Below are 21,138 nucleotides of genomic sequence, written 5' to 3'. Positions count from 1 at the left end.
TTGTATGCAGACTTGCAAAAGGTCTCATACAGACAGAGAGGTACTGGAGAAGACATTTTCGGTAGAGTTCCAGTGGTTTGATAAAGGAATTGCTTGTCCAACAACTTTGTGGTGCAGCCATGCTCAAAGCCACAGAATACAAGCAGTTCAACAAGACTAGAAGGTTACACACAGGAAGGGATGGATTCAAGTATTGCAGTTAGCTTTTTTCTTCCTCTTCTTTCCTTTTCTTGAAGGAACACTTCATGCTAAAAAGGAATAAAAGCTAGGGCCAGTTAGCACATTTGCATAATGCTAAAGGTCTTTCTTTGCTTTTATTCATTATTAGCAATGTCTATTATGGGAATATATGGTCCTTGAAAGCTCACAGTGGATAATATGAACAGGAACTGAAACACTGATGTAAACCTTTTTGACTGTTTATCACAGACCTTACACCTGACAAGCAAACTGTTAAAAGGCACCCTTAACAATCCACATAATCATGGTTACTAAAGCCATTAACTGATGAACGATGCATTGGCGACAGTAATCTTTTCTTCCTCCTTTTCAATTTCCATGTCTATTTCTCCACCACTATGAGCAGCTGTGTTCTTCCTTTTCACTTGTCTATGGGCTGAATCACAGGGCCTCTGCATGGGCACAAGGAGGCGGAAGCCGGGAGAGGCGGATGCTGAGGCTGAGACCGGGCTCAGGGGGGAAAGAGAACAGGTCACCAGTGTGGGAGCAGTGGCGGTTGAAGGGCTGCTGCTTTGGACGGAAGAGTAGCCCGAACTGTGAAGGTCAATGCAGAGTGGGCCTTTTGAGGAAGAAGTTGAAGAAGGCTGGCAAAACCATGGTCTGCTGTGGCTGCTGCCTCCAAAGGTCTCCTTCGTAGTGGCTTCAGTTTCACTCATGCCATCCTCATCGCTGGAGAGAGCACGACAGTGCACCAGTCGGTCAGAAGACTCCATGGAGAGCTGCAGCTGGAAGGTGAGGGCTGAGGCTATAAAAATAGACAAACACATTCCTTCATTACTCATCACTGTCCTTCTCAAAACAGCTCCAAGAGCATTCCAATGAACACAATCAGAGAAATGGAACTGAAGAAGTTAAGGATTAACTGAAAAGCCTCATGAGTTTGACAGAAGACTAACATTTATTTAAAAATGTTACTTTAATCAAAGAATCAATATAATGCTTGTTTGGGAACCCTTTAATTCACTTACTTTCAGTGGCTCTCTCTCCTTCACTTTCTTCATCACCCTCATAGCCTGAGCAAGAAGCGTCTAGGCTCCAGTCAAGGATATCGCCCAGAAGAGTCTCCTCCTGAGTGAACAGTTCAGCTGTGGGTGTGGCCACAAAGCTGCCTCGGTGGGTCTGCATGCTATCCTCTCGCCTCCTACAGGGCAGGGATAGATATTTTAGTATGTTAGTCTCTTTCATGTACAATCAAACAAGTAGATGGAATTTGAAAATGTAAAAAAAAAAAAGACACCAGTCTTTACAGTCGCACCTCTTACTGTTGCTAGATGGAGAAGACAGGAAGGTATGCATGTCCGCTGAATGGCCACTGGCACTAGGAGGGTCAAATTTGGGTTCCACATCTGGAACCTCCAGGACTTGGCACAGTTCTTTAAACCCCATTACCTGAGAAATACAAACACCACCAATGGGTATAAACAACAAAAACACACTTTTACACAGCACGTTCACAGTAAAATCTTGACAGCATTTTATGACCAGATCTATACCAAATTTCATGCAACTTATAACTGGATTGTTTATTGAAAAGATGCATGGTGGTCAACTATGTCCAGTTAAACTAAAATCCAATTGCTATTTGACAAAATATGAAATTCAGCTCAACATAAAACCAAATGCTGGTGTTCATGTTCTGTTTTTTTTCCCTGTTTCTTGCAAAGACTTGGAATTGATCAAATGCAAAATCCAAGTATAATGCAGATCCTGTAGTTTTTTTTCTTACCCTTCTAGCAAGATACTCGACACTTTTGCCATGCAATTAATCATCCATGACCCATCCCTGATTCATACTCTTGATAAAAAGATAGGATTTATCCTATATAGGTCTTAAACATGTTAGACTTGCCTTGAATGTTTCCAAAATTACCACAAGGCAGGTTAAAATATTCAAGAAACTTTGGTGAATTAGCTAAATCTTGCACTGAAATGATAAAAAGCCAACCATAACTCTGTGATAAAAAAAAAAAAACAAAAACAAAAAAAAAAAAAAAAAAAAAAAAAAAAAAAAAGTAAAACCACATGTGCCATAGTTACTGGCACACACAAAATGCAGCTTTTAAATGATCATTTCATTTTTGAAGATAAACATTCAAAACCTGTACTATCCATGTGAAAAAGTAGAAGCCCCCTAAACTTAATACCTGGTTGTGCCACCCTTGGCAGTAACAACGGCAATCAAACCTTTGTGATAGATGGAAAAGACTTCCAAGTTATGAAGGAATTCTGGTCTTTTCTTTTTGGAGAACTGTTTTAATTCAGCTACACTGGAGAATGGTTTTTAATTCAGCTACACTTTCAAGCATGAACTGCCCATTTAAGGTCCTGCCACAGCAACTCAACGGGATTCAAATCAGGACTTTGTCTCTGCCACTCCAAAACATTAATTTTGTTTCTTTTTAGTCATTCACAGTTGTCCTGCTGCATAACCCAACTGTGCTTGGGCTTTAAGGCCAAGAACTGACAACTGAATTTGCAGAGTACTACTGATGAATGCAGTGTACAGTACACAGTATGGCATTTTAAACAGTCAGTCAGTCAGGTCAGGTCAGGTCAGGTCAGGTCAGGTCAGGTCAGTCAGTCAGTCAGTCAGTCATTCTTACTTCTGCATTTCTCGACTGAAAATGAACTACAGTTAGGGCAATAAACAGTAACCAACTTGCCTGAACAAGGTTATTTTGACCCCCCACAAAGTGAGGAAGATGGTATGATGGGCAAAAAAAAAAACAAATTCCAAGGATCACTGCTGGAAAGGAAGAGGAATAAAGTGGCATTTTGGGGTCACCAAGTCTCTACAAAGCCAGTGGTTCTTTGACTGGAACCATGTTCTGTGGTCAACGGTGGATTTGATGTAAAAAGAAGGATGGAAAGCCCTGTGAACCCTGTTAGGATACAGAGCATCATGGTAGTCATGATCTGGACATTTTGATGAAAAATGTCCAGATCATGATGACCACAAAGCCCAACACAAAAAATGGTTTACTGAACAAAATTAAATACAAAAATAAAAATCAAGCTTCTGCCATAGCTATCTCAGTCCACTGATCTAAACCTCACAGAACACCTTTGGGGTGAGCTCAACAGAAGCACGTACAAGAGGACCAAGGACCCTGGACAATCTGGAAAGAACTGATAATAATAATAATAATAATAATAATAATAATAATAATAATAATAATAATAATAATAATAATAATAATAATAATAATAATAATAATAATAGCCGCAAGCGGCGATGAGCGGGTTCAAGAATGTAGAAGCAGTACCAGCCCTTCAGCAGTTTAGCCCATCAGGCCTAAAAAGGCCTCAAGCTGTTTGAATCTTGTTCAGAGGCTGAGCGAATAGAACCGAAGTGATGTCAATTCATCAAAAGGCCTTCAGTTTGCATAAACAACAAGCAGAGGTCTTTACCCACATTATAAGTTTCCATTCATATGTACTGAGCTACACTGGTTTGTAGAACATAGATGTCAGAACTACATGACCATTGGCAGCATTTCTCACATGGTACCACTTGCACAGTGGACTGGTTCAGTATTTAAGCCATTGACTTGATGTAGGCCATAGAGAGGCCTAATGCAGTCATAACGGTCCCTTTAGGTGTAGAGCAGCTCAGTGAAACTGGGTCAGAATCAGTCAAAAGGCCTCAATATGATATCAGTATTGATCAAGGACTAAAACCATAGACGTTCACCAAGTTTTGGTCAGAATGACCTTTTGACCTTTGTATAATAGGCCTTTGTATAGTGAAATCTTTGAACAAATAAGGCAAAATACCAGACAAGCAGTAAAATTTTTGACATGCCATGCAATTAGAAAGTTGTTCAGGTGAGTGAACTGAGTCATATGGCACCAATTGTTTGTTGATCAACCTTGTAATAACATTGTAATAGCAATTTAATTGATTTTGAAGTGTTTTTGAGTGCTGAAGTGCCCCCTAAGGGCCAATCTGGACAAAACGTTGCATACACCCTTAAAGTCTCATTTTGCAATGATGCTTAAAGTTTGGAGGTGATCTGGCCAATGGTCTTTGAGTTACAGAAAATCAAGTTAGAAATGCCATGACCGCAGTAATTAGTTGACTGATCCACATAACCCTGAGTCGAAAAGTCAAATTTTTTTTGATAGTTATTTACCTAGAGTTGCCTGAGAGTTATGCTAGGCCAATTTGATAAGTTTGGGTGAAAATCCAGAGACTAGTTTGAAAAGTATGGTTTTCGAACAGTTAACTATTACTAAAAAACGGTGAAGTTTTTTTAATGAACATATATTGGCAAAATTGTTTGGTATGATGTACTACAATGGATTCATATGGAAATTTCATCAGAATTGTAATACTGTAGTAATGACATGTAATAATATGTTTATTTTTATGTATAGCGCCCCCCTGTGGTCAAATCCTTTCAAACTAGACTGTTTGTTAGGAAGTGGATACATTTAGACACGATTGGTGTCTAAATGTTTCATGACGATTGGTCAATGGTAAGCTTGTAATTTTTTTTTTGATAAATCCTGATAAACAGACTCTTCCGAGTTTTCTGATACGAGAAAATTGAGGATTGAGTGAAAATTGTAGGACTAGTTCTCAAAAGTAGGTTTTGAATATTATGCAAATTAGCTAAAATTTGAAGTGGGCGGAGCTAAATGGTGTCAGCAGCAAAGTTGTTTGTCTTGACCCAAGGAATGAGCCACAAAAAGAATTTTGTCTGTGCACATCTCGGTTTAAGAAGACGAAGAAGAAGACGAAGAAGAATCTGAGCAAAAACAATAGGGTTCTACGCACTGTGTGCTTCAACCCTAATAATAAATACACCAAATCAGGCATAATATTATGAGCACCTCCTTGTTTCTAGGCTCATTGTCCAATTTATCAATGCTACTTACTATATACTTTGGTGCACTTTGTAGTTCTACAATTACAGACTGTGAATCACCACATCAGTAGTGGACATGCGTTCGTGTTGCACTGGTATGAGTGGAGCAGACGACAACACTGCTGCTGGAGTTTTTAAACACCTGTGATACTGCTGGACTGAGAAAAGTCCAGCAACCAAAAACATTCCTGCTGCCTGATGAACGGAACATAAGAAATTGCCTGAAATGTATTGGTTCCATACAATTACATTTAAAGTAGAGTGCATTTTGTTCTTCTCCTATAAAGTTCATTTTAGAGACACAAGATTCTGTTCTGACGGCAGCATATTATATGACATATTATTTGACATTACACCATGCCTAATTGAGTTCAGGTGTTTCACAGCCTTGCAACCTTGACAAACATGGGCAGTAGAATAGGTCATAATGAAGAGCTAAGTGACTAAACAAGGAATGCTACCTCTGCTACAAGTCAGTTTGTGAAATTTCTACCCTGCTAGATCTGCCCCAGTCAACTGTGAGCTATTCTTGTGTAATGAAACCACCAAATATCAGTAACAGCTTAGCCACACGAACTCAGGGGCCTCTGGAAGCAACATCAAAATAACTGCACGTTAGAAGCTTTATGAAATGGGTTTTCTAAGGCCATGACTAAGATCAAAATGCACAATGCCAAGCATCGGATGGAGCAGTGTAAAGCATGCCGCCACTGGACTCTGGAGCAGTGGGAACATACTGTGGAGTGATGAATCATGCTTCTCTATCTGGCAGTCTGATGGACGAGTCTGGGTTTGGTGAACGACAGGAGAACTTGCCTAAATTTGATTTTGAAATGTAATTTCAACAGTAAACTTTTGTCCAGTTGCCCTACATATTTCTTTGTGTAGAACTACCTCCTGAAACTGTTAGCGAGTGGTGGCCAATGTTTGCAGAAAACAGAGACTGCTCTCCTATGTTCGTCGAGTGTGCGGAATGGTGACCTTGACGTTAAGACGACGATGCAGTCTTTAAAATTCTAAATGTTATTTGGAAAATAAACAGGGTCACTGAATAATGGTTATTGCTTCTGTATTCCAACTCTAACAATTCAAGAGAATGTGCATTTCAAAACAGATGTTACAGCTCAAGACAGTAGGAGTTGGATCTCTGCGTGGCCGGTGACATGTGGAAGTGGCTGCTTTTGGCCCGATACAGTTTCACCCCAAGCTCATTTTGGTAGCTTTCCCGTCCCACCTTAAATAGTTCAGCACTGTTGACGCCTGAAGTGCCAGAATGTAGCTGCTGCACCATTTAAGGTGGAACAGGAAAATTTGAATAAAAAGCTGGTAAATAGCTGACTGCAACTTCGTATCACCAAAGAATTTGCGGTGGGCGATAATAAAGAATTGTCCTATATCCCCTCTTTAAAAGCATGATGCCATAAATGTAACTAAAGCCCAGCAGCGAGGTTGCTGAACTTTTCCCTTCTTTGCAATCACTGACAATGCGCTGGGTCATCCACAGAGCACTGCTAGTAGCCCGTTAATGAGGCAATTTATTATTATGATTTTTATTTTTTTAATTTGAGGGTTGTCCCATTTCGTAGGTCAAGATTTCAATCACTACTCCATGAAACTCAGTTTAGGGTTAGTGTGACCCTCAAAAACAAGAGGTAAAAAGAAGAAATGGGATTTTTTTTTTTTTTTAAATCAATCATCGACCGCCATTGAGCAGCCACATCAAGGCCACATTGCAGCCACTTATTAGCAGCCTCCACTGAGCAGCCACTTTTATTCGCAGTCGCCATTGAGCAGCTACCTCGCAGCCAATTTTATTAGCAGCTGCCACTGAGCAGCCATATCATGGCCACTTTTATTCGCGGCCACCATTGAGCAGCTACATTGCAGCCACTTTCATTAGCTGCCGCCTTTTGAAATTAATTTGTGCTCCAGCATCTTAAATTGCTTAAATGGACCTTTAACTGGACGAAAGCAAGTGTTGTAGATATTGATACACTGAGAATATAGTTTGGCAATTTGGTATCTTGTTTATTTGGCATACATTGTGTGAGTGTCTTAGTAATGCAAAGTACAATGCAAAACACATTGTCACATTCTGCATTCTGTCTTGCAAAACAATAGGTATTTTTTATTTAAATAATAAACAAAAGGACCAACTTAAAACATGTATGGAAATAACAGGGAAAGCAGTTCAGTTTTATTGTAGAAATTACAAGATTAAATGTTTGTGTAATGAACATTATCTTCTTCGTGCTTGTGCTCTCTTTCTTCCCTACTTTCTTCTTTTGCTGTAATTGTTTTAGCAATGCTTTGGTGAAAATGATTTACTACATTACCAGTAATAAACATGAACATTAAGACATAAGTAATGTTTACAAAGTATTTAACAACTGTATTAAATTATGTTTGTTAGTGTGAAATAAAGGACACCTGAATTATATCATGTTTATGTTATGACTTTTCCCCCCTTGTTATATCTTTGGATGTATTCACTTGCCAATTACTCAACACATTTGTATGTATTTAACATTTATCATTTCATTTAATATTTAAACCAAGTACTATAATGCAAGTACTACAAGGTCAACATTTCTTTTTGATATTTTACAGGTATTCTATTTTTTCCATGCCTTAAACCTCACATCATTCTCAGTCTCAGCCTTTTGAAAATGACGCTTCTGAATGTCCTGAGAAAATGCCCTCAGTAAAATGTTACTCCCATTAACAGAATAATTAGGATATTCTGAGAGCCTAAATCAGTTTATCAGGGGGTCAGCAGTAATATTAAGCGGAGTTTGTACTGGACTAGCCTGAGTGTAGGTACATTTGTAGAACACTTCAAATCAAGCTTAAAAGGAGAGATCTATCGTGTTTCAGTGAGCATCAGATGAAGAACAGAGAACTGTTCTGATGACATGACTACAGTGGTTTGTGGCAACCACTAATAAAAATGGCCACGATGTGGCTGCTCAATGGTGTCTACTAATAAAAGTGCAACGTGGCTGTTCAATGGTGACCGCTAATAAGAAAGGCTGCAAAGTCACCTGGCACGCAGAGATCCAACCCCCTCTCTAACATGTTTAGAGGGCTGCATGAGCAACGCACATTTGTTCACAGAATGATTGTTTGCCTGTATTTTCATGCTCAAGAAAGGTGGGGGGGGGGGGGGCAGCTTTGACTCTGCATATGATTCTATGTAACTGTAGACATGTTTCAGTAAAACGCTTAGAAGCAAGATAGATGCTCAGGTTATTTATCCACTTTAGGCTTGCACTGTCATAGCTGCATACTACATTAGACAAACCGTAAAACGTAATTATTCAAGTAACAATCATAATAGAAAAAGAAAAAGAAAAAAAAAAAAAAGCCACGTTACATTTAACTTTTTTTTGCACAGCAACAATATGCAATGTAATATACAAAATCAGGCACTAAAATGTGGAAAAAGCAATACTCACCAGCTCTTTGCTAATCTGTTGGTATGAATCACTTTCGAACCTTTGCTTAACACCAATTAAGGAGACATGTCTGTAGTCTTTGGGTGCATCTTGACTAAAGCTGGTAAAGAATTTAAAAGAGAAAAAAGGCAAAAACTCAATCACAAAAGCAAATTTGAGACACTTAAAGGTCTGTGGCAAGACCGGTAGTCAGTGGCTTGATTTTGACTTCATATCAATCCACTAAATTACAAAACTTTGGTCTGGTTAGGACAGCGCATGAAATTTTTGCAGCAACTGACTAATCAACACATTAGTGACTATACATTTCCAATTATATTTTTATAATTATTTATAATAATTATTCTTTAAACTAAAAAGCCCACCGTCACTGGTAAAAAGTAATCTGGCTCCACGTTTTGGTTTAGATCTTGTATTTATACATATACACACACATTTTATTGTATTTAAAATTAAAAAAAAAAAAAAAAAAGAGGTGAGGAAGAGGGTGCAGGCAGGATGGAGTGGGTGGAGACGGTGTCAGGGCTGATGTGTAACAGAAGGATAGCAGCAAGAGTGAAAGGGAAGGTTTACAAGACAGTAGTGCGTCCTGGTTTGGACATGTGTTGAGGAGGAATAGTGGATATATTGGTCAAAGAATGTTAGAGATGGAGCTGCCGGGTAGAAGGAGAAGAGGTAGACCTCAGAGAAGGTTTATGGATGTAGTGAAGGTGGACATGGAGATGGTTGGTGTGAAAGTAGAGGAGGCAATGGATAGGGCAAGATGGAGGCAGATGATCCGCTGTGGCGACCCCTGGAGAAGGAGGAGAAGACGACGACGTAGAAGAAAACGAAGAAGAAGACGACGAAGACGATACACACATACACGTTTATTTACATGTATGTTCATTCATGTCTTATGTTGTGATCGTACTCTATTTTGCATGCTTTTATGCTGATATTTGCTGAATATCAAGTTGAAAAAGCTTATATATTTGAGAAATTAATATTGGACAAAAAAAAAAAAAAAAAAAGACACATTGAACAGAAATACTGCTACAAAATCAATTCAATCACCCTATCAGTTCAATCACCCTACATGATACTTCAGAATTTTCAAACTTGACAGTCCCATCAATGAGCTAGCCATTTAGAGAACAACAATTAAACCACTAAACCACAATTAAGTTATACTGTCCTGTTTAAACCAGCAATCTGCCTTAGCACACTGTACCAAAAAAAAAGACATAAGAATTAATCAATTTCATGTTGATGTCAACTAAATGTTAGATATACAGTATATCTGGTAAGATGTCCCAAAGTGAGCTATGCTATTATCTGATCTGTAAATATTTTCATTGTTTGGAAAAAACTTTAAGAAATTGTGTGTCAATTTTTTTTTTTACTCCGTGCACTTGACACAACTGGTAAACTTGTGCCAAACTGGCAATGCTGTTGTTCTAAGAAACAAACAAACAAATAAATAAATAAAAAGCAAAAGAAAAAATTAATTGTAAAGTAACCTATTTTCTCTATCCTGCAAAAGTGCACACAATTTATTTAATAAATGTATCACACGGTACCCACCACTTGATATAGAGCAGCAAAGCACAGGGCACTAGCTCCTCCTTAGAAAAGCCAGTGTTCTCAACCAGCTGGTTTGGCCAAACAGGAGCTACAGGAAGACAATGAAAACATCAAAGAAAAGCTAGCTCAAAAATATTAACACTGCAAACGCTACAATGAGACAGTGAACAAAACCTAATGGGAACCTATCAGAATGAGGCCCAACAGCACTAATTAGATGCCATAATTCAGGAACATGAAATAATAAATCAAGAATTATTTTCTGGGGGGAGTGGATCTTACCATAATTGTGTAACGCTCGGGTGAGCAGCAGGGTGGCGCAGGCAAGGCGAGCAGGACTAGGCACAGCAAGGGGAGAGCAAAGCAGAGAGAGCTCACAGATGTAGCTGAAGAGATGGGTACTTCGTCGCTCCATGGGCAGCAAGGACTGTAGCACTTCACCATAGTCTAGCAGAGTGGGAATCTGAGGGGTAAACAACATACATGCTTATCTACTGACTTGCCAATAAATTGGTGCATTTTTGGAATCACCCAATCATCTGGCATCATTATTTACTCATTTTATTTCTGCTAAAGTTCATACTTATATATACTGCTATATATATATATATATATATATATATATATATATATATATATATATATATATATATATATATATATATATATATATATATATATATATATATATATATATAGCAGCTCTATCTTGCTTCACTACACTAGCTAAGCTGCCATGACTACATGCATAATCCAAGTCTAATCCATCTTAACAACACAGAAATACTTTCTTTTGTGTTCAGTTATTTATTTATTTAATACAGGATATACACTAGTTGGCAATTAATAGAGAAGCATGTCAGCATGCACAGTTGTTGCATTCTAGATCTGTTGTGTGAGGTAGCCAACTAAGACCTGCTGTCAATATGAGAAGTCCATCTGTTTGAAAGGTTGCCTCAAAAGAAATCTGACAGGAAAGGTTTGTTCACTTGTGCTTCTGTTAGACAGACATGGAGCTAAGTAATAACAGCAGTTCAGTGAATTAATACACACCTCTAATACATTTTTACACTACTCACTCTGATTTTCCCTTCCAACACAGAGATGACCTCCCCCATCATCCTGACCAAGTCCTCATACTGATATGTGTTATCAGTGAGCCAAACAGCCTCTCGGATAGTCAGAATATCTTTACTGATATACCTGAGAGGAATAAAAGGATATGAATAGGATTATAATTAAACAAACATATGAAGAGCCTAATGAGAAGAAAGCCAAAAAAGAAATTAGAAACTAAATGTTTTGCTCTCTGTAAATCTTAAATTACCCCAGATCAACCATGAGCTCACTTCCATTACGGAGGACAGTGGGCACACTTGTACAGTTCTTTAATTACCAATGGTGTAGTGACTACAGCTGGGGCTGAGAGTGAGAATATTGAGACAACTTCATGTTCAACCAATCATGAATGAAAGCCCTACAATGCCTGAAAGGCTGTGACTGAATAGGCAGACAGGAAATTCTTCAAGACCAAGATAAATCCCCTCTGATCAGGTTGTAACCAAGTTTACTCCTCAATAAATATATAAATAAAAAAATACCACTACTACTACCACCACCACTACCACTACCACCTACTTTTCTGTTAAAAATCAAGCCAGGTTGTGAGCCAACAGCCTCACCTTGTGCAGATAACCATACAGGCAATACCCAAAAGCTGCAGCCTAGCCTTTGCCACAGAACGACGGGACAGATAACGGTCCACGCAACCCACTGTCACATGCAGTGCCAGGCTGGAGAAATCCTTCATGGTAGTCACTTCCACCAACCAGTCGACCAGTATATACCTTATCAGAAGGGGGGGGGGGGGGGGGGGGGGGGGGGGGGGGGGAAATACATGAATGAATAAATGAACACACTCTAAACTGAGTCATATCTCCTATTTAGTGCATGTAAACCTGAAAGGAGTAACCTGAATTATAAAGTTTTTGAGAATACCTCATCGTGTCATTGATGCCCTGTCTGCGTAGATCTTCAGCTTGTCGAGCTGGGGATGGACAAGAGAGAAAGAGCTGTGCAACCAAGTCAACGCAGGCTTGGGGCTCCAAACCCAGGGGATTGCCACTGGCACAGGACTTTGCTAAAGACAGCTGAAAGACCAATCAAAAAGTCAAACCCTCACATTATTGCACGTCTTAAGTGAAGTGCTAGACATAAATATGCGAATCTTCCTGAAATGTATTGAAACTGAGCACAAAAAAATATATTAATTTCCCTCCCAATTAAAGGAGCACAATATTTTGGAAAGCAACAGATGAAAGAAAAAAAAAAAAAAGAAAAAAAAAAAAAAAAGAAAAAAAAAAAAAGATGGATGACACTTAAGAATGACAATATTTCATGAAAATAAAGTAAAAAATAAAGACCAGAGGTTGGTGATATTTACCTAGTCATTTCACACATTGTGGAGAACTTAAGAATTCTGACATTTAAAATGTTACTGGGTGTCTTTAAATATCACCACTGTATAAAGGTTTTGAAACAAGCTGAAACCAGGACACCAAGAGCAGCAGCCCTGAAATAGTCATTAATGGAAGCAAAACTGACCTTGAGCTCAAGAGAAATATAAAGGATTGACTCATACTACAAAAACCCAACACCCACCCACCCCAAAAAAAAAAAAAAAACAAACAAACAAAAAAAAACAAAACAAAACAAAAAAAAAAAAAAAAACACCCCAAAACACAGAACAGAACACACACCTGCGCTTCCCAACAGCCCTTGGCTGCATAGTCCCTAAGAGTTCGCACACACTGAAGATACCTCCCGGGGTCACACATCTGCAAGAGGTGCACACCAGCAAGTCAGTGGGGACCTTTCAACAGCTTTACTGAACTGGGGAGAGTAACAAAGTTACTACTGCAAGCTCACAGGAGCCTCTTACCGCAGCACTGCGATTCTGCTCCCACAGCAGGTATGAGCTCTGCACACTGCCACAATTTGACGACTCCTCCAATACAGCAAGTGCCTCCATGTGCTTCTCCTCATCCTGATACATAAAGACACACACAAATCCGCAACATCAAATGAATGGCACAGCCTCTAAATAAATACATTGGTGTTTTCATGGCTCATATGATACTGAACAAATAAGGACATTTATATTTCTGTGTATGTATATCTGCAAAAATACAGGGTGCCTGCCATCATACTTGCACATAACCATACATAAAAATGTACAGAAAATAAACAAAAAATTGTCTCCTCTGCCCATCTATGAATACTCACTTAAGTTTTTGTTCCATTTTAAAGATTGGATACTTAAATGTTTGTAGTGTTGTGTCTCTTCCACCAGCTGATCCTCAAACTGCCCATTTGATTTTAAGCCAATTCTTTTTTGGAAAAAAAGTGCCTTCACACTACACTTTTTCTGTGACATGGTCTTCTTTGCCACTGCTTTTTCAACACTGGCTATTTGAGACACCATGCAAACTTGCTGTTCAACAGTCTCAAATAACAGCTTCCCACTTGGCTGGATGCTACTACACTTTAGTAATCACACTACTCACATCAAACAACTGAAGAACTCTAAACAAGCAATGCAGTAACGTTCCTTTTCTCTCCTATAAAAATAAAACACAGACAAAAAAGCAGTCAAAATCTCAGAACAAAATTCAGAGGTGAAGAAACAGTTGCTGTGTTATTTGTACAGGATCTAAAGATTAAACTTTAACAGAAATTCCAGGAAAATTGACCTGGATGCACTAGTTTCTGCCTACTCTTAAAGGCCCAGCACAGTATTTGCCCTCCTTTCTGAAAGATTAGATTATGGAAATATGGTTGCCATATGGAAGTATGTCATCATTCATTCTTCTACTTCTGTCCAACACTTATTGGGCACTGCAGTGTGCACAAAATGACCCCTAAAAATGCAAAATCTTCAACCGGCTGACTAATAAACAGAAATCTATTTTGCCTATCTATGGATTTCAACCATAATATTAACACAAAGCTTAAATCAGCTACAAACGTGCCAGCCTATTGTTCCAATATCCCTGTTCCACCTTAAATGGAGTTACATTCAGCCTGTGCCCACCCTCCAGGGGGTTACAATTGACATGGAGGCATTTGAAATAACTGTGATAAAAAAAATAACTGTGCAGGGCCTTTAATTTGTATTACTACCCAAAATGACTAAATCTGAAAAAACAAGCTTAGAAAACAAATACATAGGTTAGGAGAGTGTCAATGTTTTTTTTGGTACTGTGTTCCTTACCAAGTTGGTGTCACTCTCTGCTTTGAGATGGTCATATACAACTGCCTTGCAGCAGCTTCCAGAAAGAGACCAAGGGGGCCTGATAAAGACCCAGATGAAGGGGTCAGCCATGGGGGAGCGCAGGCTCTCTGCCAGGCTGAAGAATCGAGCGGCCATCCTGCCACACAAGTCAGCCCGACCTTCATCACTAAGAGATGCTGGAGTGAAACAATGACAAACACTGCGTGATCAACTTCAAAAGAACATCTCACCCAATAGCTTTAACTGTTGGCCAACAATGAATGAAATTATGCTTTCATAACTTTATTTACATGATAACTGGCCACAACCACTTTTATTCATTACAGAGTGAGCAAGTGAAATAGTCAATAGCCTCGTTTACAGGCAGCCTTCTTCTTTTGGCTGCTCCCTTTAGGGGTCACCGCTGACTGACTGACTGACTGACTGACTGACTGACTGACTGACTGACTGACTGACTGACTGACTGACTGACTGACTGACTGAGTCTCTCTCTCTCTCTCTCTCTCTCTCTCTCTCTCTCTCTCTCTCTCTATCTATCTATCTATCTATCTATCTATCTATCTATCTATCTATCTATCTATCTATCTATCTATCTATCTATAATTTTTTTTTTTTTTCTTTCTTTCTTTCTTTTTTCTCCACTATTCCTCCTTAACACATGTCCAAACCATCTCAACCTGGCCTCTCTGGCTTTATCTCCAAACTGCTCCACCTTCATTGCCCCCTCTTTCTCACCTCTTTTTTGCACTGTCCATTGCTATGGATGGAAGTCATCCACCTTTATGACCTCTACTCCTTACATCTTCACCTTTCCACATGCCTCCCTCTCATTCACACACACGTGTATTCCATCTTGTCTCTACTGACCTTCATTCCTCTCCTCTCCAGTGCAAACCTCCACCTCTCCAGATTCTCTGCCACCTGCTCTCTACTCTCACCACAGATTACAATGTCATCTGCAAACATCATGGTCCATGGAGCCTCCTGCCTGACCTCATCTGTCAACCTGTCCATCACCATTGCAAACAAGAAGGGGCTCAAAGCTGATCCCTGATGTAACCCTACCTTCACCTTGAAACCATTTGTCACTCCAACTGCACACCTCACCACTGTCTCACTATCCTCATACATGTCCTGTACCACCCTAACATACTTTTCAGCGACACCTGACTTCCTCATACAGCACCACAATTCCTGTCTTGGCACCCTATCATATGCCTTCTCTAGATCCACGAAGACACAATGTAGCTCCTTCTGACCTTCTCTGTACTTCTCTACCAACACTCTCAACGCAAAAATTGCATCTGTGGTACTCTTTCTGGGCATGAAACCAAGCTGCTGCTCACTGTTGCAATTTTGCCCTGAACTGCCTGCAACCATCCTCCTCCTTCAGCTTCCGCCATCTAATCTCTGGTTCTGTCTTCACTCTCTTCCTCTTCTTTGTTTCTAATCTCATTCTACAGACAACCACCCTATGCTGCCTTGCTACACTTTCCCCTGGCACCACTTTACAATCTCCAATGTCCTTTAGGTGGCATCTCCTGCTAAGGATATAATCCACCTGTGTGCACCTCCCTCCACTCTTGTATGTCACCCTGTGTTCTTCCCTCTTCTGAAAATACGTGTTCACCACAGCCATTTCCATTCTCTTTGCAAAATCTACAACCATCTGAACTTCCTCATTTCTGTGTTTCACACCATACATACCCAGCACCTCTTCATCCCCTCTGTTCCCTTCACCAACATGTACATTGAAGTCTGCACCTAATCTCTAATCTCTCCTCTCTAGGGACACAATCTACCACTTCATCCATCTTACTCCAAAATTCCCCTTTCTGGGAACCAACCTGTGGTGCATATGAACAGACCACATTCAAAATGACACCATCAACCTCCAACTTCAGGCCTATGATCCTGTCTCACACTCTCTTTACATCCAGGACACTTTTCCCAAGCTGTTCCTTTAGGATTATCCCTACTCCCTTTCTCTTCCTCTCTACACCATGATAGAACAGTTTGAATCCACCGCCAATGTTCCTGGCCTTGCTTCCTTTCCATCTGGTCTCCTGGACACACAGAATATCTACCTTCCTTCTCTCCATCATGTCTGCAAGCTCTCTGCCTTTACCTGTCATTGTCCCCATGTTCAGAGTCCCTACTCTAACCTCCACACTCCTGTCTTTCCTTTTCTCTCGCTGCCTTCTAACCCACCTTCCTCCTCTCCTCTTTGATGGTCTTCGACCTACAGTAGTCCAATTTCCACCGGCACCCTGCTGGTCAACAGCACCGGAGGCCGTCGTTGTTAACCCAGGCCTTGACCGATATGGTATGGCAATCATATTTGTGATCCGCATGATAGTTTTGGCACAAACTTTACGCCGGATGCCCTTCCTGACGCAACCCTCACCATTTATCCGGTCTTGGCACCGGCACCAGAAGTACACCCCTAATGGCTGGTTTTGCATGCAGCCTGGTAATCCATTAATAATATGACTAACAGGATACGTCAACTGGAATAGAATACGTCCATATAAAAACTTAAATCGGAATAGTCTAGTTCGCTTGAGGCCATTCGGAATACAATTTCTATCCGAGTGGATAAGGTGGGTAATGCTTATGTATCTCAGAACATGAGGTCATCCTCTTGCCGTTTCCTTAATAAGTACACGTGAAGTACATTTTTCTGAGTCTGACATCATTTTAACGTAATTAAAAACTAATGCGCGCCAACTGGAAACTCATCTCACTCAGACTGGACCTCATGTAATGTTTGCTGTCATGGTAACGTTTACTCTCTGTGGTTCTCCACGCATATGCGTCATTTTGCATCAGATTACTTGTAGTCCGCATGTAAACAAAGATTTTCCATCAGATTGTTGAATAGAGTGTACATTTCCGTCTGAATCTGTAATTGGAATGCACTCATTCGGATTGGCAAAAATCCTTGCATGTAAACACAATGACAATGACATGGGCAACTAATTACTGATCAAAACAGTGTCATTTATAAAACATATTGATGAATAACATACTTACGTCCTTCGTTGTACAAATATGCAATTCCTAGCTTCACCGCTGCCTCAAAATTTCCTTTTTCTGCAGCTCTGGTGATAAAAAAAAAAAAAAAGATTCATTAAAAGCTAAAAGCGAGTGCAGAAATTTCAAGTTATAGTTCCAGATTAACTAATAGGCTGTTGCAGTATGTAGTGAACAGCAGACCTTTCAAAAAGCCAGACAGTATCCGGAGCTGGCCAGCGGTCCTTGAAGCTTACCCGTGCCCAGACGCACGAGTTGCTGTCGATGAGATCACGGAGTTGAGAGTGCACCTGGAACAACAAAGTAACCCAAAGCAAATGTAAAAGTAAATATGTCTACTGTACTGAAAACTGCTGTTCAGTGGTGGACAAAAGTACACAAACCATGTACTTGAGTTAAAGTACATACACCCAAGGTAAAATATTACTCCAGTAAAAGTATAAGTCATCCCTCTTGACCTCCACTTGAGTAAAAGTTTTTTTTTTTTTAAATCAAATGTCCCATTTTCGTTTTTGTAACAAGATTCTTGCTTTATAAACTAATTTTAAGTGAAAATACTCTTCCATCCATCCATCTTCTAAGCCGCTTCTCCGCCAATACTCTTGTAACACCAATATTTTACTAGAATGTTATTAATAAGTCTGATGCTGATGTCTATTAAAATCATCAAAAGCACAAAACACTATCGGCAAACCATTCCATTAGGTAGAACCAAGTGGTTCTGAAATAACCTTTTGTGAACAAGCAAAGTTTTGGTTTAAGATTTATTTGCAACTTAGTTACAAGTTTAAAATTTACAAAAACATACCTCAAACACAGGTGCACAAATGAGTTTCCCTTTACTATATCGCATCTGTAGGTCTCACAAACAAACTAGCCAAAATGAATTTATTATAAAATGAAAGGGTGCATAAATCCAAAAAAAAAAAAGAAACATGCCAGTCATAACTGCATGAGCATACATATTTCTATACTGTGGTCTGTTTAGACAAAGTTAGGTTAGAGTCAGGAGTTTCTTCCATCATTTATGTAGGAATAGGTGCTCCCAAAATGTTACTGTTGCACAAATGTTGAATTGCATGCTTGCACTGGGTAGCCAACTCCAACAGGTCAAAACAAAGTGCGCGCTGTACCCTGATTGATGTGCTTGCTCTGCGTTTCTTTTGTTTTATGCACACATAAGCCAAAAGGAACAACAGATTACACATAATGAAGTGGAGTAAAAAGTAGGTTATTTGACTTGTAGTGGAGCAAAAGTAAAAAGTAACCCAAAATGGAAATACTTCAGTAAAGATACACACACACAAAAACTACTTAAGTGCAGTAACGAATTACGTTAACGTTTACTGTCCACCACTGCTGCTGTTACAAACATGCCCAACACACAAGCAAATAAGTCTACTCCATGATATTAAATTTTTGTCAGAATGGTCTTTAACACAAAGGCCCACTAAATGTGCCAAGTATTAGCGAACATTGCGACTCCACTCACAGCTCGAACAGTCAGCAGATCTTCAGCAGAGAGGCACTGCAGAACACACAGGAGCACTTCCTCAGGAAGAGACAGGAGCGTCAGTGAGGGAACCTGCTTTCGGACCCGTTTCCGCGCAGGTAAAGAAAAACATTTAGGGCACCGACAATGTAGCACTACAAACAGAGAGACAAAAGAAGCAAAAGTTTGTACATTACTAGACACTACTTCATATAAATTAAAAATCGTGTAAAAAGACAAACTACTGTATGTAACGGGTATCTCTTTTGCAATAAAGTACACCAACTTAATATAACCCAACTGTTCCCACCCCAAGTTGCATTACTCAAGAATCTGCAGTTATAAATATTTAAAAGAGGGGTCATTTTCAGGTCGAGCCGAGAGCCCACACGATTTGCTAGTAATTTTCATGTTCAAACAAACTGATTCCCTCAGGTAACAACCCAGTTTAATTGTCTGTTAAAGCAGTGAAATCAGCAAACTTTGTTGGGCTCCAGCCCTCCGGGACCAGAATTAATGACTTCTAACTAATGTACAACTAAGTTAACGTTATTAATTTTTCCAACAGCGAGAAGGGCATTTATGTATGATTCTGGAATTAAATATACATTTGTAACGGTCAGTATATATCGTTTCCAGAGAGAAACAATATCTGATTAACTTCCTTTAATACACCTATAGTCTTAGCTAGTAATTTATCATTACTAAAGTCAGCGCCTTATTTTCCCTCCTCGCTGCTGGCTAACTGCATACATAGGCGACTGGCTCAAATGTAGGTTAACCAACATTCGCTAGCGTAACCCAGTTAGCTTAACTACCTCACTAAAGGCGATGGTTTAATTAACACTAGTCAGATTTTTCACTGTAAACGTTACGTTGTGTGAAAACATTCATACACAACTAAAACTACGTACAAACAGTATGTACAAATAATAAATATAGGCAGCAACACAACTAGCTATAGTTACATTCATAGCCTTAAACTGGCTAACAGTCACCTTGCTAGGGGCGATTTTCTGTGCTACTAGGTTAAATGGCTTTAATAATTCTGTAATGATACTCTGACATACATAAACGGGAAACTTCTGCGGACATTAGCATTTCTGCTGCGAATAGTGAAAGTTCTAATTTACTGATAATGATACCCTAAACTTAACTACCTAGTTAGCTAGCTAGCTAAGTTAGCTAACGCCAGCTAGCCGACTGAAGCCAGGTAAAAAAAATAACGTTAACTACTTACCGCCCGCTTTCATTTCAGCCCGGTACTAGTCGGCAAAACTAATATATGCTGCAAAAATCTGGTCAAAACTTTAAGATTATACTACAATAATGTCGACGTTCAGTAGCACGGGTGATCTGGTAGTGTAGGACTGTTGATTAACTTGAAGCATTTCGAGTTGTAGCTCCTCCCCTAAACGCTTAGGACCGCCCGCGCGCATCAGTTTAAACATCAACTTCAACAGCTCATTGGCTGGAAAATGGACACGCCCATTGACACAAGTTTTTGTTCATTTGCCCGTCCACACGATTGGTTTATTTTCTGAATAATTAAACTAACGCTTCTGATTGGAAGGAATGATGCTATTTCGAATTGCGCGTTTCCATGCTTGACGCCATTGGTCAATACATTTGGTGGCATTATTTGTTATGAAAAGTGTATTTGAAGAGTTTCATCCTGAAGCTCTGTCCTTCTGTTTGTAACAGTTTTGTATATATAACGCATTTTTAAATACAATATGGCATATAATGGAAAACATTTTAATTTCTCTAAGAAAAATGTATAAAGAAAGCCCACTCCCACTGACTTATATCATTAAAGGAAAAGAATAATATTTATAAAGTGGTGTATAATGCATTTAGGAACAAAACCCTTCATTTATTAATTGCGGGCAGCTAAATATTATTTAAGTGTATTGATTCCTTGAAATTCATGTTTTTCTGTTTATTTCAGTATTAATAAATGCATGGTTGCTCATTACAAAACGTATGTAATGATAACTAGTGGACCAACCTTTTCAGTCTTCAAAAATAAGTAGCCTGTAACCTAAAATGTGTGCAGAACCTGACATGGTCATCACCAGTGTACACATTTATACCCTTTATCTGTGTTAACTGCAATCCTTCCACTCAGCATTAAAGCATACCACAGGAAGTCTTGGTCTTAGTCACAGCGCTTGA

General features: G+C 39.3%; 1 protein-coding gene and 1 long non-coding RNA gene across 2 annotated transcripts; one reads left to right on the top strand and one right to left on the bottom strand.

The window, feature by feature from the left end:
• Nucleotides 1-403: 403 nt before the first annotated feature.
• Nucleotides 404-20,343, bottom strand: ccnf (cyclin F). The gene is made up of 17 exons (XM_017705421.2): nucleotides 20,201-20,343; nucleotides 18,961-19,115; nucleotides 17,652-17,758; nucleotides 17,469-17,536; nucleotides 14,412-14,608; nucleotides 13,705-13,758; nucleotides 13,080-13,184; nucleotides 12,898-12,975; nucleotides 12,137-12,288; nucleotides 11,821-11,985; nucleotides 11,218-11,341; nucleotides 10,421-10,601; nucleotides 10,139-10,226; nucleotides 8,573-8,672; nucleotides 1,496-1,629; nucleotides 1,209-1,381; nucleotides 404-985 (listed from the first exon to the last, which is right to left on the bottom strand). Exons 1-17 carry the CDS (start codon nucleotides 20,211-20,213, stop codon nucleotides 501-503), a joined length of 2,379 nt encoding a protein of 792 aa, XP_017560910.1. The 5' UTR covers nucleotides 20,214-20,343; the 3' UTR covers nucleotides 404-500.
• LOC119265145 lies at nucleotides 840-1,781 on the top strand. Its single transcript, XR_005131429.1, has 3 exons — nucleotides 840-972; nucleotides 1,253-1,353; nucleotides 1,512-1,781. It is a non-coding gene; the product is annotated as an uncharacterized LOC119265145 (long non-coding RNA).
• Nucleotides 20,344-21,138: the final 795 nt, after the last annotated feature.

The sequence above is a fragment of the Pygocentrus nattereri genome, chromosome 14 (genome assembly GCF_015220715.1).
Source record: "Pygocentrus nattereri isolate fPygNat1 chromosome 14, fPygNat1.pri, whole genome shotgun sequence".
In the NCBI taxonomy this organism is placed as follows: Eukaryota; Metazoa; Chordata; class Actinopteri; order Characiformes; family Serrasalmidae; genus Pygocentrus; species Pygocentrus nattereri.
This window is presented reverse-complemented; position numbering and strand designations above follow the sequence as displayed.